This window comes from Pholis gunnellus, assembly GCF_910591455.1.
Source record: "Pholis gunnellus genome assembly, chromosome: 20".
Lineage (NCBI taxonomy): Eukaryota > Metazoa > Chordata > Actinopteri > Perciformes > Pholidae > Pholis > Pholis gunnellus.
Window position 1 is genome coordinate 10,616,282 of NC_136547.1, and position 11,450 is coordinate 10,627,731.

The window sequence follows — 11,450 nt, forward strand, 5'->3', positions numbered from 1 at the left end:
GAGGAAATAATAATTTAAAGAATAAAATGCTTTGACGAGTACGGGGGCGCAACAAGGACGCACAGTGCGCGAGCTGCGCAGAAATTAGTGCAGGTCTATTTTCAAGTTTTACTGAAATTCCAAAGAATTGAGAGGTGTCAAATCAAAATGTTAGTTCTGTTGTTTTCTCAGATTTCTTTCGACTTCGATTAACCTAAATGTCATGAAACGTCTCTAAAGCCATTTCCGTGCGTTCACGCCGTTTTAAAGAGGAAACTGTTCCACCAATCTCATGATTTGTACAGTAAGTACACTCTTCATTGTGTTTGTTCATATATTTGGAGGTTACGAGGTCACAGCCAAATCATCCAGCGCAGTCGCGCGCCCAAGAGCAGTTTTATTCTCCTGGGAAATGCATTCTGCGCGGAAAGTTATCCCAGAGGCAGTTCAATTACCGCACACGTACTGAAATCACTTCACCTAACTACACTGCTTCAGATTTGAGCCCAGCACTGAGCAAGTGCTCCTGTCTGTCCTGCCTTTCCTGTGAAATCTGAAAAAAATGGAAGGGTGAAAAAAGACGGTTTATAATTGATGTTTTCCCATGGAACAGCCCCTCCTCCCCGCAACACAGGCTAACCCTCAGGTGGAAGAAATCTTTTTTGTGGGATAACATCAGGAGGGTTTGTCTAGGCGAGCCAATCAAATCCCTCCTCTGCAATAGATCGGTGCTATAATACAAAGCAGTAAAAGCGGTCGCCTCACACAAGCGGCTGCAGCTCGACTAGAGATCCCGTGGCTTTTAATTCCTTCACTACTTTTTTTTTTTTAAACCCTCCTTCGATGTGCCCCGTTATTACCATTTGTCTGAGGCGTTCATTTCCGCACCTGCCACAGTAGAGACCAGGCGAAGGCGAAGTAGAGGAGGAGACAAGGGCATTGCGAGAGCCGGGAGAGGCAGACGGTATAGAGATAGCAGCGGCGACTCGTTTGAGATCTTATAAAGGACACAAAAAAAAAAAAAATGCTGCTCTGGACCAGAATCGTATTGGTCGGTCTCATCTGCTTGTCCTTGGTGTCCTCTGGGATGGGATGCGGACCGGGCAGGGGCTACGGCAGGAGAAGACACCCGAAGAAGCTGACACCTCTTGCGTACAAGCAGTTCATCCCCAACGTGGCGGAGAAGACCCTCGGGGCAAGCGGTAGATACGAAGGCAAGATCACAAGAAACTCCGAGCGATTTAAAGAGCTGACTCCCAATTATAACACAGACATCATATTCAAGGATGAGGAGAACACCGGTGCCGACAGGCTAATGACTCAGGTAAGAAGACAGAACCTTTTTTTTCTTCTCCTCTTACTGCCCGTCTCCTAACGCACCATCACTGCGCACTGCAACAACCTCCTTATCAGACTGATTGCGCACCTTACGGGAAGTCTGTTTTACCCGCTGCTGAACTCTTCACACTGAGCCCTTTTTTTAACTTCCCTGTAAAAGCAGATGCGCTTTATGCACCGGGCACGGGAGTTTTTCAAAGGCTGCAGGCTCTGAAAGCGAATGCAGAAATCCAGCTGGAGAAGTGATGTGCAGGCGGACAGTCAGGACACTCGGCCTTCATGATTGTGACAGTGTATTTAAAATATTAATGTGCCCCTCTCCTCATATCTATATTTGTATCTTTTGTGAGGCTCTATTTGTTGTCTTACGGACGCACGTTCACGTTACATTACATGTCGGGAGGACATTCAGCATGTTGTTGCCTAATTAAGCTTTACATTGCGGCTCGTTTTAAGCGCCTTTTTCTTTATTCCAGCCCTGAACACATAGAGCTGGGGATGCGCACCGCTTCAAACAGCCGGGCTTATTCAGGCATGGCGTGGCTCATTCAGACATTTTCTCGCACAGCCTGCTGTAATTCAGCCTCTTCGCATGATGTGCACCAGCGCATGAAAACAGTGACATGTCTTTGAGAGTGTTCTGAACACTATCAGGACTTCATACACGGGTGGGACTCGGTCAATTATAGGAGCACGGCGCGCATGGGGGTGATGGTGCCTCTCTGGCATGGATGACATCTTTTTTTAATACTCCATCCTAATGTAGGCAGTTAGTTATCAAAGCTCACAGCTCGTTCTGTACAGATAAGACGAGGCTCACAACACGTCGGGGAGAATTATATCGTGGTTGCAGGATGCCGCGTCTCTTCAGCATGACTTTTAGCACTCAGATGCTGGTGAATTATTAAAAGCGCTTGGGTGATATTGGCTCAGTAATAATAAAATGCCGCTGGTGATGGTGATGGTGGAGCTGGTGGTGATGAAGCCAGGCGCGCGCCGGAGTCCCTGAACCCGTGCCTCGCACCAAGCATGAGCACGAGCTCCGATGAAATATTCACTGTGCGTGCGGTCTCGGCGTCCCTCTCAGCCCTCCCCACATCTCCTCTGTGATACACCTATAGGTTCACATACACACAGAGATGATGAAATTACAGGCGAGTGGGGATGTGGTTCCCAAACTGGGGTTCAGGGGACCCCCCCTCCCCCCTTCGGATCCTCGTTGAGGTTCCAGGGGCTCCAACAAAAAAAAGATGGATCATTTGATTTCACTGTTATTTCATTCACCTATGAGAATATTGAGTAACATGGATCTGCAAGGCTTTCATCTTAGTAAAACACCCCACCTGCTGTATATACACAGCTGTGTTTACAGGTCTGTATAAAACTATAAGGAGGAGGGAGTCCCTCAGATAAGATTTGATTATATGGCTGAAGTTTGTCTATTTGGGGGCCTCAAAATCGCATGTTTGGGAGCTGCTGTTTTACAGATTCATTTTTTTTAAAAGGTCAGTAGTTGTTGCTTCAGGTTTATCGTCAGCTTTCCACTCAGCATTCGAGGGTTTACAGAAAAGACAACAACATGCTCGAAGTGTGACATGTACATGAAAGGGCTTTTTAGGCACCCCTCACTGGGCCTTAAAACGCAGTTTGAACTTATGACCTTTGGTCAGCGGGAGGCCATAGTAAGTTAAAACAGGTGAGATTGTTCTTATCGTACATGACATACGGTCATCAAATTGGGGGATGCACATCCAGAAGAGAGGAGCTGAGCTGTTATAAAGGCTACTCGAGCAGCGGTTTAAGCGTTATATCACATGGGAATTTACGCTGTGCCAACGGTCTTTGCGCTGTTCCACGGCTTTACGCATGAACCTCTTACGCACGGAGTTTTACGCATGGGTGGACTTTCCTTCTTGCGTTTTAGAGAATAACTGTACTCGTACATGGAACGAGGCACGTGCGTGCAGTGGCTGCCTTAGGTGTGTGCAATAAATCAAGTAATCAATCCATTCACTTAAGCCAAGACTAAATGTATTTGAAAAAGCGCTTCAACAAGCATATACTCCTAGAAAAGTAGAGACGATATCTCCTGGAGTGACGGGGCCCGAGATCAACAGGAGCGTGACTCCCACTATCTAATCCACAAATGATAGCTTCATATTCAGTCGTAAAATAGTATGGTCGCAAAATAAGTGGAGATTTTCTCTTGTGGAGAGGGGAGATGGCTCAGTGTCCTAAATTCAATGTATTTCCTGTGAACTTTCGTTTGTTTCATCATGTCAGAGACAACACGTAAAGCGGGATAAGGATATCCAATACAATCAAAGAAAATACTTGATTTGCCCTTTTTTAATCATGTCATCCACACCGGCACATGGCATTTTCCACGCGGAAGAAAATCTCCACGGTTAGATCTGTTAGCAGTGAAGCGCCGTTAGGGCTCATGCAGTCTCATGCCCTCAGTGCAAACGGGTCGGAAAAGAGACGAGCTGGCGGCTTGTTTGCACTGACAGGTAGCTGATAAGTGTTTCCTCTAACCAAATCATTTGTGAAAAGATTAAGAGGGAGGCTGTTGAACAACTTTACCCCGAGCACAAAGCGCCGGTCTAGGGCGCCCTGCTGGGCTTCACGGTGGCTGAGCAGAATTTGGCTTGATTTGCGGCACACGACCTAATGAATTAATAAATAGGTTAAGCTTTACGGCTCTTGACTCCGACAATCCCACTCAGAATGTGGGAGGTTTTGAAGGGGGGTTGGGGTTGGGGTTGGGGGGGGGGCGTTTTATTATTTTATTCATCGCATTCTACAAGTGTGATATCCTCATTAAACACCCACTGATATTAGTCGATGCTTTTATTGTTTAGTTTTGTTGTTATACGGAGTTTCGGGGTCTGTGTGCACATTCTCGCTTTAGGACAGGCTGTCCATGAAGAAGAGAGGGACAGTGGCTCACACACACACACAGACGCTTCTCTATGAGCCCATATACCATCCCTGGATATCTCACAAGTCTGTCAGTCAGCAGCCCAAACACCCCGACTTAAGGAGGCATGTCACGTTTCTCAGACTTTGCAGGAGAGGGATAATGAAAGTTTCCCTCCGCGGTTGGCCTGAAAAGACTCTTTGTGATGTTTTATTTGACATATTGGTCGAGCGTCGAGAATAGTTGTCTTGGAGAAGGCCAAGCATCTTCATTGAGAGCGCGGAGAGGTTGGGGTGCGACGATTTATTTATAAGACAAACTCCAGATATTTGAAGGCAGCCAGCTGCTCCTGAAGATCACCTTCGTATCATCTGCATATCAATTATTGATTTAAAGAAAACAGACAAGTTGCAACCAACAAAGGACTCGCTCATTTCACGGCCTAATACGAACTCATGAATTTGTAATGCAGGCATGTTGTGTTCAACGCAACACTTTTGGAAAGAAAGGGATGCTGCTCGCACCTTTCCAAGACCAAAGACCCGTGTGTGATAGGCCAGTGAAGCGAACGCGGTGCCTTATCAATATTTCATCAGCAGCGTTCTTATCCGAGATGTGCCCTCTGACGCTGCTGCTCACACTGACAAATGTAAGCTCAAAGATGCAGTTCAGCCCCATGCGTTTCACCTCCAGCTGAGAGGAATCAGGTGTGGGCGAGGCCTCGGTGACTCTGACTTTTAATCGTCATCGCTGTAAATGGACAGCAGAGAGAAAGCAAACGGACCAGATGTGTATTGGGGGTGCGCTATTTCTAATATTTTATTTCTCTGAGCAAATTAGATGATATGAGATGCTGTTCTAGATTGAGACTTCCCCACAGTGTGCGCCTCTGGACCACTTTACATGCGCAAAGCTTGGACACAACAGGTGACTAACCGGTCAAATGTTTGTCTCCCTCTCGCAGAGATGTAAAGACAAGTTGAACTCTCTGGCCATCTCGGTGATGAATCAGTGGCCCGGGGTGAAGCTGCGGGTCACCGAGGGATGGGACGAAGACGGACACCACTTCGAGGAGTCGCTCCACTACGAGGGCAGGGCCGTGGACATCACCACCTCGGACAGAGACAAGAGCAAGTACGGCACTCTGTCCCGGCTGGCGGTGGAAGCCGGATTCGACTGGGTCTACTATGAATCCAAAGCCCACATCCACTGCTCCGTGAAAGCAGGTAAGGCTGCACAGATGAGAGGAGAAGCCTCCTCGTTGTGCCAGGAGAACAATTATGTCATGCGCACTGCGCTGCTGGCTGTAAGGAGAAAATAACCAGATGTATTCACCGGGGCACGTTTCCCGTCAGGTGCGATTGTAATCTGAAAGAGCAGGTGCAGCTCTGGGAAGCTGCAGCCATGCCTTATCTTTTAGAAAACTCCCATGCTAGATCAGAGTCCCTTCAGCTGTTTGCGAGGGGGAAGCATATCGGACGTGATGAAGGTGTCAAAAGGGAAGTTGATGCTTTTCAAATGTGCCAAAAAAACTGATTTCAGTGACCAATCGGCTGCAACACGTACAGGTTAAAAGAAACACCACGTGAGAGGAGAAACACGTATCTGTTGATTCGTTTGTATTGCAAAACCATACATTTCACGATCATTAAAAAAACAAAACAATTTCTCATTCAGTTAATGATTAATCACAAGAACGTGCACTCAATATTTGTCTAATGAGGTAATTGGAGAGCAGAGTGTAACCATTCATTTTGACTCTGAAACATGTTTATGAATGATGTATGGGAGGCGTTATGAGCATTTCCCATGCAGCTTATTTCTTGATCTTATATCGCCCCACTCAGTCTCCTGGTGGGAACCACGGCCATAAACTAACAAGGCTCCTCGGTGTGACCTAGAAAAGCAAATCATTTTGTTCACTTTTTCTTTTTATCAGTGGAAGCCAAATTAAAATACTGGAAGTTGTGATGTTTTTTAGGTTATAATTTCAATTTGATCATCTAATGACAAAAACGAAAAAATAAATCTGGTTTGAGGTATTTTTTTTCGGTTTTTATTCGTCTCAGCTTTGAGATCCAGTTTTTAGTTTAAAGACAATCTTCGTTTTAGTTCCTTTTTTTGGGGGGGGGGGGGGGGGGCTAAAACAACCTTACAGGCCTTTACTAAGCTACAGGACACCTATGGCGCGTAGAAACTATTTCCTTGCACTGATTGATGAACCGTGGCACTTTTTTTTTTTTTTTTTTTAGCTCAGACTTTATTGATAAATCCCTTACTTATCATTCAACACACACGTTTTGAGATCACAGTATGGGCCGGGCCGACGTGTCATTAGGGGTCATGCGACTTTACCAAAAGGATTTGGCTGAACAATGTTGAATTGGTTGGGGTAAATCTGGTTTTCAGTTGTCACCTTATTTCATGCTCGGGAATCTTAAAAGAAGATTAAAAGCCCCCAACTTCAGAGCAGGAAACCCCCCTTTGCTGTGTGCAGGACAGTGTGATCCCAAGAGACTGGTATGTGAAGAGCTCCACCAAGGCCAAAATTATTGTCATCAAGCCTGACAACAAAGCAGCGAGAGGTGGTAGAAAAGAGGGCACATTGATGTTGCACAACAGAAAGCATTTAAGAGTCCGGGCCCTCATTTAAATTCAAATCTACGACTCGAGAGGCTTGGAAAAGTGGCTCCACTGGGTAAATAGTAGTTGTGAGTCGCCTATTTGTGTGAATTGTCACATAGAGGTTTCTGCACCTGAGTAAATATGGGGACGAGTAGCTGGGAAAGGCGTAAGTGTTCTTTACCAAGAGTAGCTTGATCCACAAGCTGATTTAGAATAACAATGGCTGCTCTTTATTGGGTTTTTTAATTAAGAATAGATGAGCCAAGGCTTTCAGTTTTCTCGTCTCAGACAACGTGGGCCAAGCCAATACGCATTTGGCACGGAGGAGCAGACAGGCATCATTATGCAAAATGCATATGGCCCACCATGATGTGTGTAGGCAGGAAAAATACAAATATGAGCGAAAAAAAAGGGAGGCTAGTGAATGGGCTTTTGAATGGGCTTTTGAATGGCTGAAAGGCACGTGTGATTTGTTTTTTTAAAGTTCTTAAAGTTTTAAAAGCTTAAAATATTGCTGCTTTGGAACATCTATTGTCTTAAAAGTATTTTTTAAATACTTTTGCAGTAGGCCTACAGTGGTTCTTTCGCGGTTGAAGACTTAATAAATATTTTCTGACAGTGTAAAAAATATATTGTATTTCAACAACACACTCTTTTATTTTAACAGAAAACTCTGTGGCAGCAAAGTCAGGCGGCTGCTTCCCGGGCTCCTCCACGGTCACGCTTCAGGATGGCACCGAGAAGGCGGTCAAACACCTCCAAACCGGCGACCGGGTCCTAGCAGCAGACGACGACGGACAACCGATTTACACAGACTTCATCATGTTCATTGACCAAGACTCAACGACCAGGAGGCTCTTCTACGTGATCGAGACCGACTCGGGCCAGAAAATCACCCTCACGGCGGCGCACCTCCTCTTCGTCGGCCGCAACACCACGGAGGGGGAACGGATGTCGGCGATCTTCGCCAGCCAAGTCCGATCCGGACAAAAGGTGTTCGTGTTTGATTCCGAGCGAAGTCGACTCGAGCCCGTGACCGTAAAACGGATTTACACGCAAGAGCACGAGGGCTCCTTTGCGCCGGTGACCGTGCAGGGGACCGTCGTGGTGGACCAGGTCCTTGCGTCCTGTTACGCAGTGATCGAAGACCACGACCTGGCGCACTGGGCCCTGGCACCCGTCAGGCTCGCCCACTGGGTGTCCTCGTTGCTTTTCAGTTCCCAGCCTCGAGTCCGCGCACAGAACGACGGAGTGCACTGGTACTCCAAGATCCTTTATCAATTAGGAACATGGCTCTTGGACAGCCACTCGATCCATCCACTTGGGATGTCAGTATACTCAAGTTGAAACCTCTACTACGGGAGCAGAAGGAGACTTACATGTAGGACACACGAACTATTCAGTAGATTAAATAAAATAAAATAATAATAATAATTAAAAAAAAACGAACGAACAAACAAGACAAAGGCCCCAGCGGAGTTGGGATATTTATTTCAGTGACTTTTTCCATGTGTCCCCTTTCAAAGAATGAATGGAGCCTTAAAAAAGTTTCTCTTTGAATAATTTATTCTCATGTGAACTCGCTGCTGTCACACAAATGGATTCTGAAACGGTGTGAGCAGCAAATTGTGCATAATCTATTTTTGTATATCTCAAATGCAAAAAAAAAAAGAAAAGACAAAAAAAAGACAGAAAAAATGAAGAAAAAATGGAAAAATAAAAAAATATCGCCAAGAGAAAGAAGAAGACCATGTAGAAAGGAGCTAACGTTGACAGGTTGTAATGTTCATATGTGCATATGTGTGCAACTGACTGTTATATTTTGGGGAGAACAAACTTCGCGGGGTTCCATAAATTATATTTTTATACACAGAATTGTAAATTAGATTTTGACAGATCGCTACCGAATCACATTTCGTTATTTGAAATAGTGTAAGATATGAGAATATATTTTAATTTAAATACAGTAGTTGGGAAAGTATTGGAAAATCTTGTACTGCTTGGTTTATTAAGAATTTTATTATTTTGGAAACTGTTCGTTTAAGTTGTCGGAGAGGGACAGATATTCTGCCTCATGTCTGCATTCTCTGCTTTTTCCTTTTTTGTTGTCTTTCTATTTTTCTGTTTTCCTCTGAGAAAAATATTAAATGCAGATTCTGACAATTCAGTAACAGTTAAAGTAGTACTGAAACAGTTTCGTTAAATAAATTAATAAGTAACTCCTGTAAATGTACTAAAATGTATTTTTCTTTTCATATTTTGTAATAGGGAAATAGTTTTATAGAAATGACCTGCGGCAGATGCAAAGTTTGGATAGTCTATATAGCCAGACCATACCAGTTAACTTTCATAACAGGGCGATGCGTCAAAAATGTCTAGAGTTTATTATTTATATGTTTATTACAAAATGAGATAAAGAAAATCTTCAAACTTGCAGTTGTTACATGTCTTTGTCTGAGTGAACTTCACAGTAAACACAAAAGGGGAACATTTGAACATTTGGAGGCATTTTCCGGCCAAATTATGGTCACAAATGAGTTGTTGGAGCAGCTCATCGATAAAGAAATTGTATTGCGCTTCTCACTTTGATCCAACTGTGTTTTTATAACAAGGCGTTCATTCTTTGGGCGGTTATAATTAACATATCATTGTTTAACATGGTAATTGAATGAGCTTTAGTGGGAGAGCCAGCACACAATCCCACCCTGTTTGCTCGCCTTTTTTTTTCTTTTTCTTTTTTACAAAATGGAGAAAATATTGCGCTTTGAACTACCTTTTGCATGCTTGCGAAATGTTGAGAGCCCATGTCAAATTTAACGAGGTTTGCCCTCCGCAAATAACTCAGAACTTGCAGACAAATTAAACAGAAGTGTGTTTGTTGGCCCTAAACGCGCTTCTCGGTGTCTGCAGGCTGAGGTCAGATTGCTCCATCAGTGACTGACAGTCCGCTCCGGAGGAAGACACGCAGGCATTGTCTGAATCACAGCTTAAGTAAAAAACATTCGTCAGTCTTTAACAAATCGCCATAATCCTCCAGTATTTTCACAGGGACTTATAACGTGCATGTTGCACTTAATAGTGAGGGGTTTTTGTCATTATTTATGTCCTCTCTTGACGTGTTCTGTGGTATTAAAAAGAATCTTTCTAACGTCGATTACAGCATCGGTTTCTCCCACTAACCGCTTTATTAAGTTGAACAAGTGCGACGCCACGCGGTGAAACACGTGTACTGCGTCTGGGAAGCTGCTTTTATATGAGAATTAAGTCAAATCACAGGAATAAAGGAGCTGGAACTGCTACTTAATTAATAAATAAATGTATTTGTGTGAAGTGGCTTTCAAGGATTTAGGTTTAAATAATGAAACTTAATGAATACATTTGTACTAAAGTGCAAATTAATTACCAAAAGAATATTAGAATACAAATTAATTCTTTGAAACTTAGATTTTTCCTATCAAATCCCTTCCCACCCAGACTTATCAAAGGTTAAAAAAAGGGCCATTGAGACACCGTTTCTGAACACTGTAGCAACATGAGCAGGAATTCCATTTCCTTCTCCCAGGTCGCCCACATTGTGTTAGGTTGTTGATACTGTGAGGTGGAAACTTTGAGGAGGGACAAAGCGGGCCCATCTCTGCCGGAGCGGTGACCTTGGGTCCCTGACAGATACAAAAGCGTCCGTGCAGGGCAGCATTCCTCAGAGCAGGTAAACAGAGCCTCCTCTAATCCCTCTGGGGGCCCTCCGTCTGCTCGGGCTCAACAACGGCTTTCACAAATGTTGACATTTGCAAACATGAACGGTCTGGCATTCTGGAAAACACAACTGGCCGTCTCTAAGAGAGAGAGAGAGTTCTGCAAATGGCAGCGCTGCGTCTTTCCAGGCAACATACACTCTCCTCGGCGGCAGCAACCAGCAGAGAGCTCAGGAGGAAGGTGGTGAGTTGAGGGGAAAATACATTTTGACAAGGATCTGGTCCTAAACATGGCAACACACCTTTACTGTGGCCTCCTCCCTCACTGTCAATAAAGGGAACTTTTCAAGACAGACTAACTAGACTCAGCAAACGATAGAAGGTTGAACAAGCGACTGTACAGTAGATGGACAGATGTTACACTCACACATAACTATACATTTTGTTGTACCAAAATAAAGGGAAATAATCAGGGCCGCCAGATGAGGCAATAATATGTGATAATTCAAACTCTTTGACTTTAATTCATTAGTAGTATTTCAGGGCTCTCGTGACCTTTCCTGTTGGTGCAATCTATTAAGACTTTTTGGGGTGCTGAAGTTTTCTTCACTTGCATTTAAACATCACAATCAAAACGCTCATGTCTCAGATATTGGTCTTCAATATTGAAGCAAAACATCTTTTTGAAGACATGAAACAAACCAAAACCCTAGAAGGGTTTAATCAGCGTGGTTTCAAGATAAATAATGGGACAGAAAAGGAAATCATTATTCTACAACACAAACTATAGATCATTTTGTCACGACTTTCTCTTCCTTGCACAACATACTGTCCTGAAGAACAGTCAACATAAGAGGTCTAATCGCTCTTTGGCAAAGGATCTGCTTGCATTT

General features: G+C 44.1%; 1 protein-coding gene across 1 annotated transcript; it reads left to right on the forward strand.

The window, feature by feature from the left end:
• Positions 1-1,003: 1,003 nt before the first annotated feature.
• On the forward strand, positions 1,004-8,212 carry shha (sonic hedgehog signaling molecule a; the record flags this gene model as incomplete). The annotated part of the gene is made up of 3 exons (XM_079181647.1): positions 1,004-1,303; positions 5,205-5,466; positions 7,533-8,212. 3 exons carry the CDS (start codon positions 1,004-1,006, stop codon positions 8,210-8,212), a joined length of 1,242 nt encoding a protein of 413 aa, XP_079037773.1.
• Positions 8,213-11,450: the final 3,238 nt, after the last annotated feature.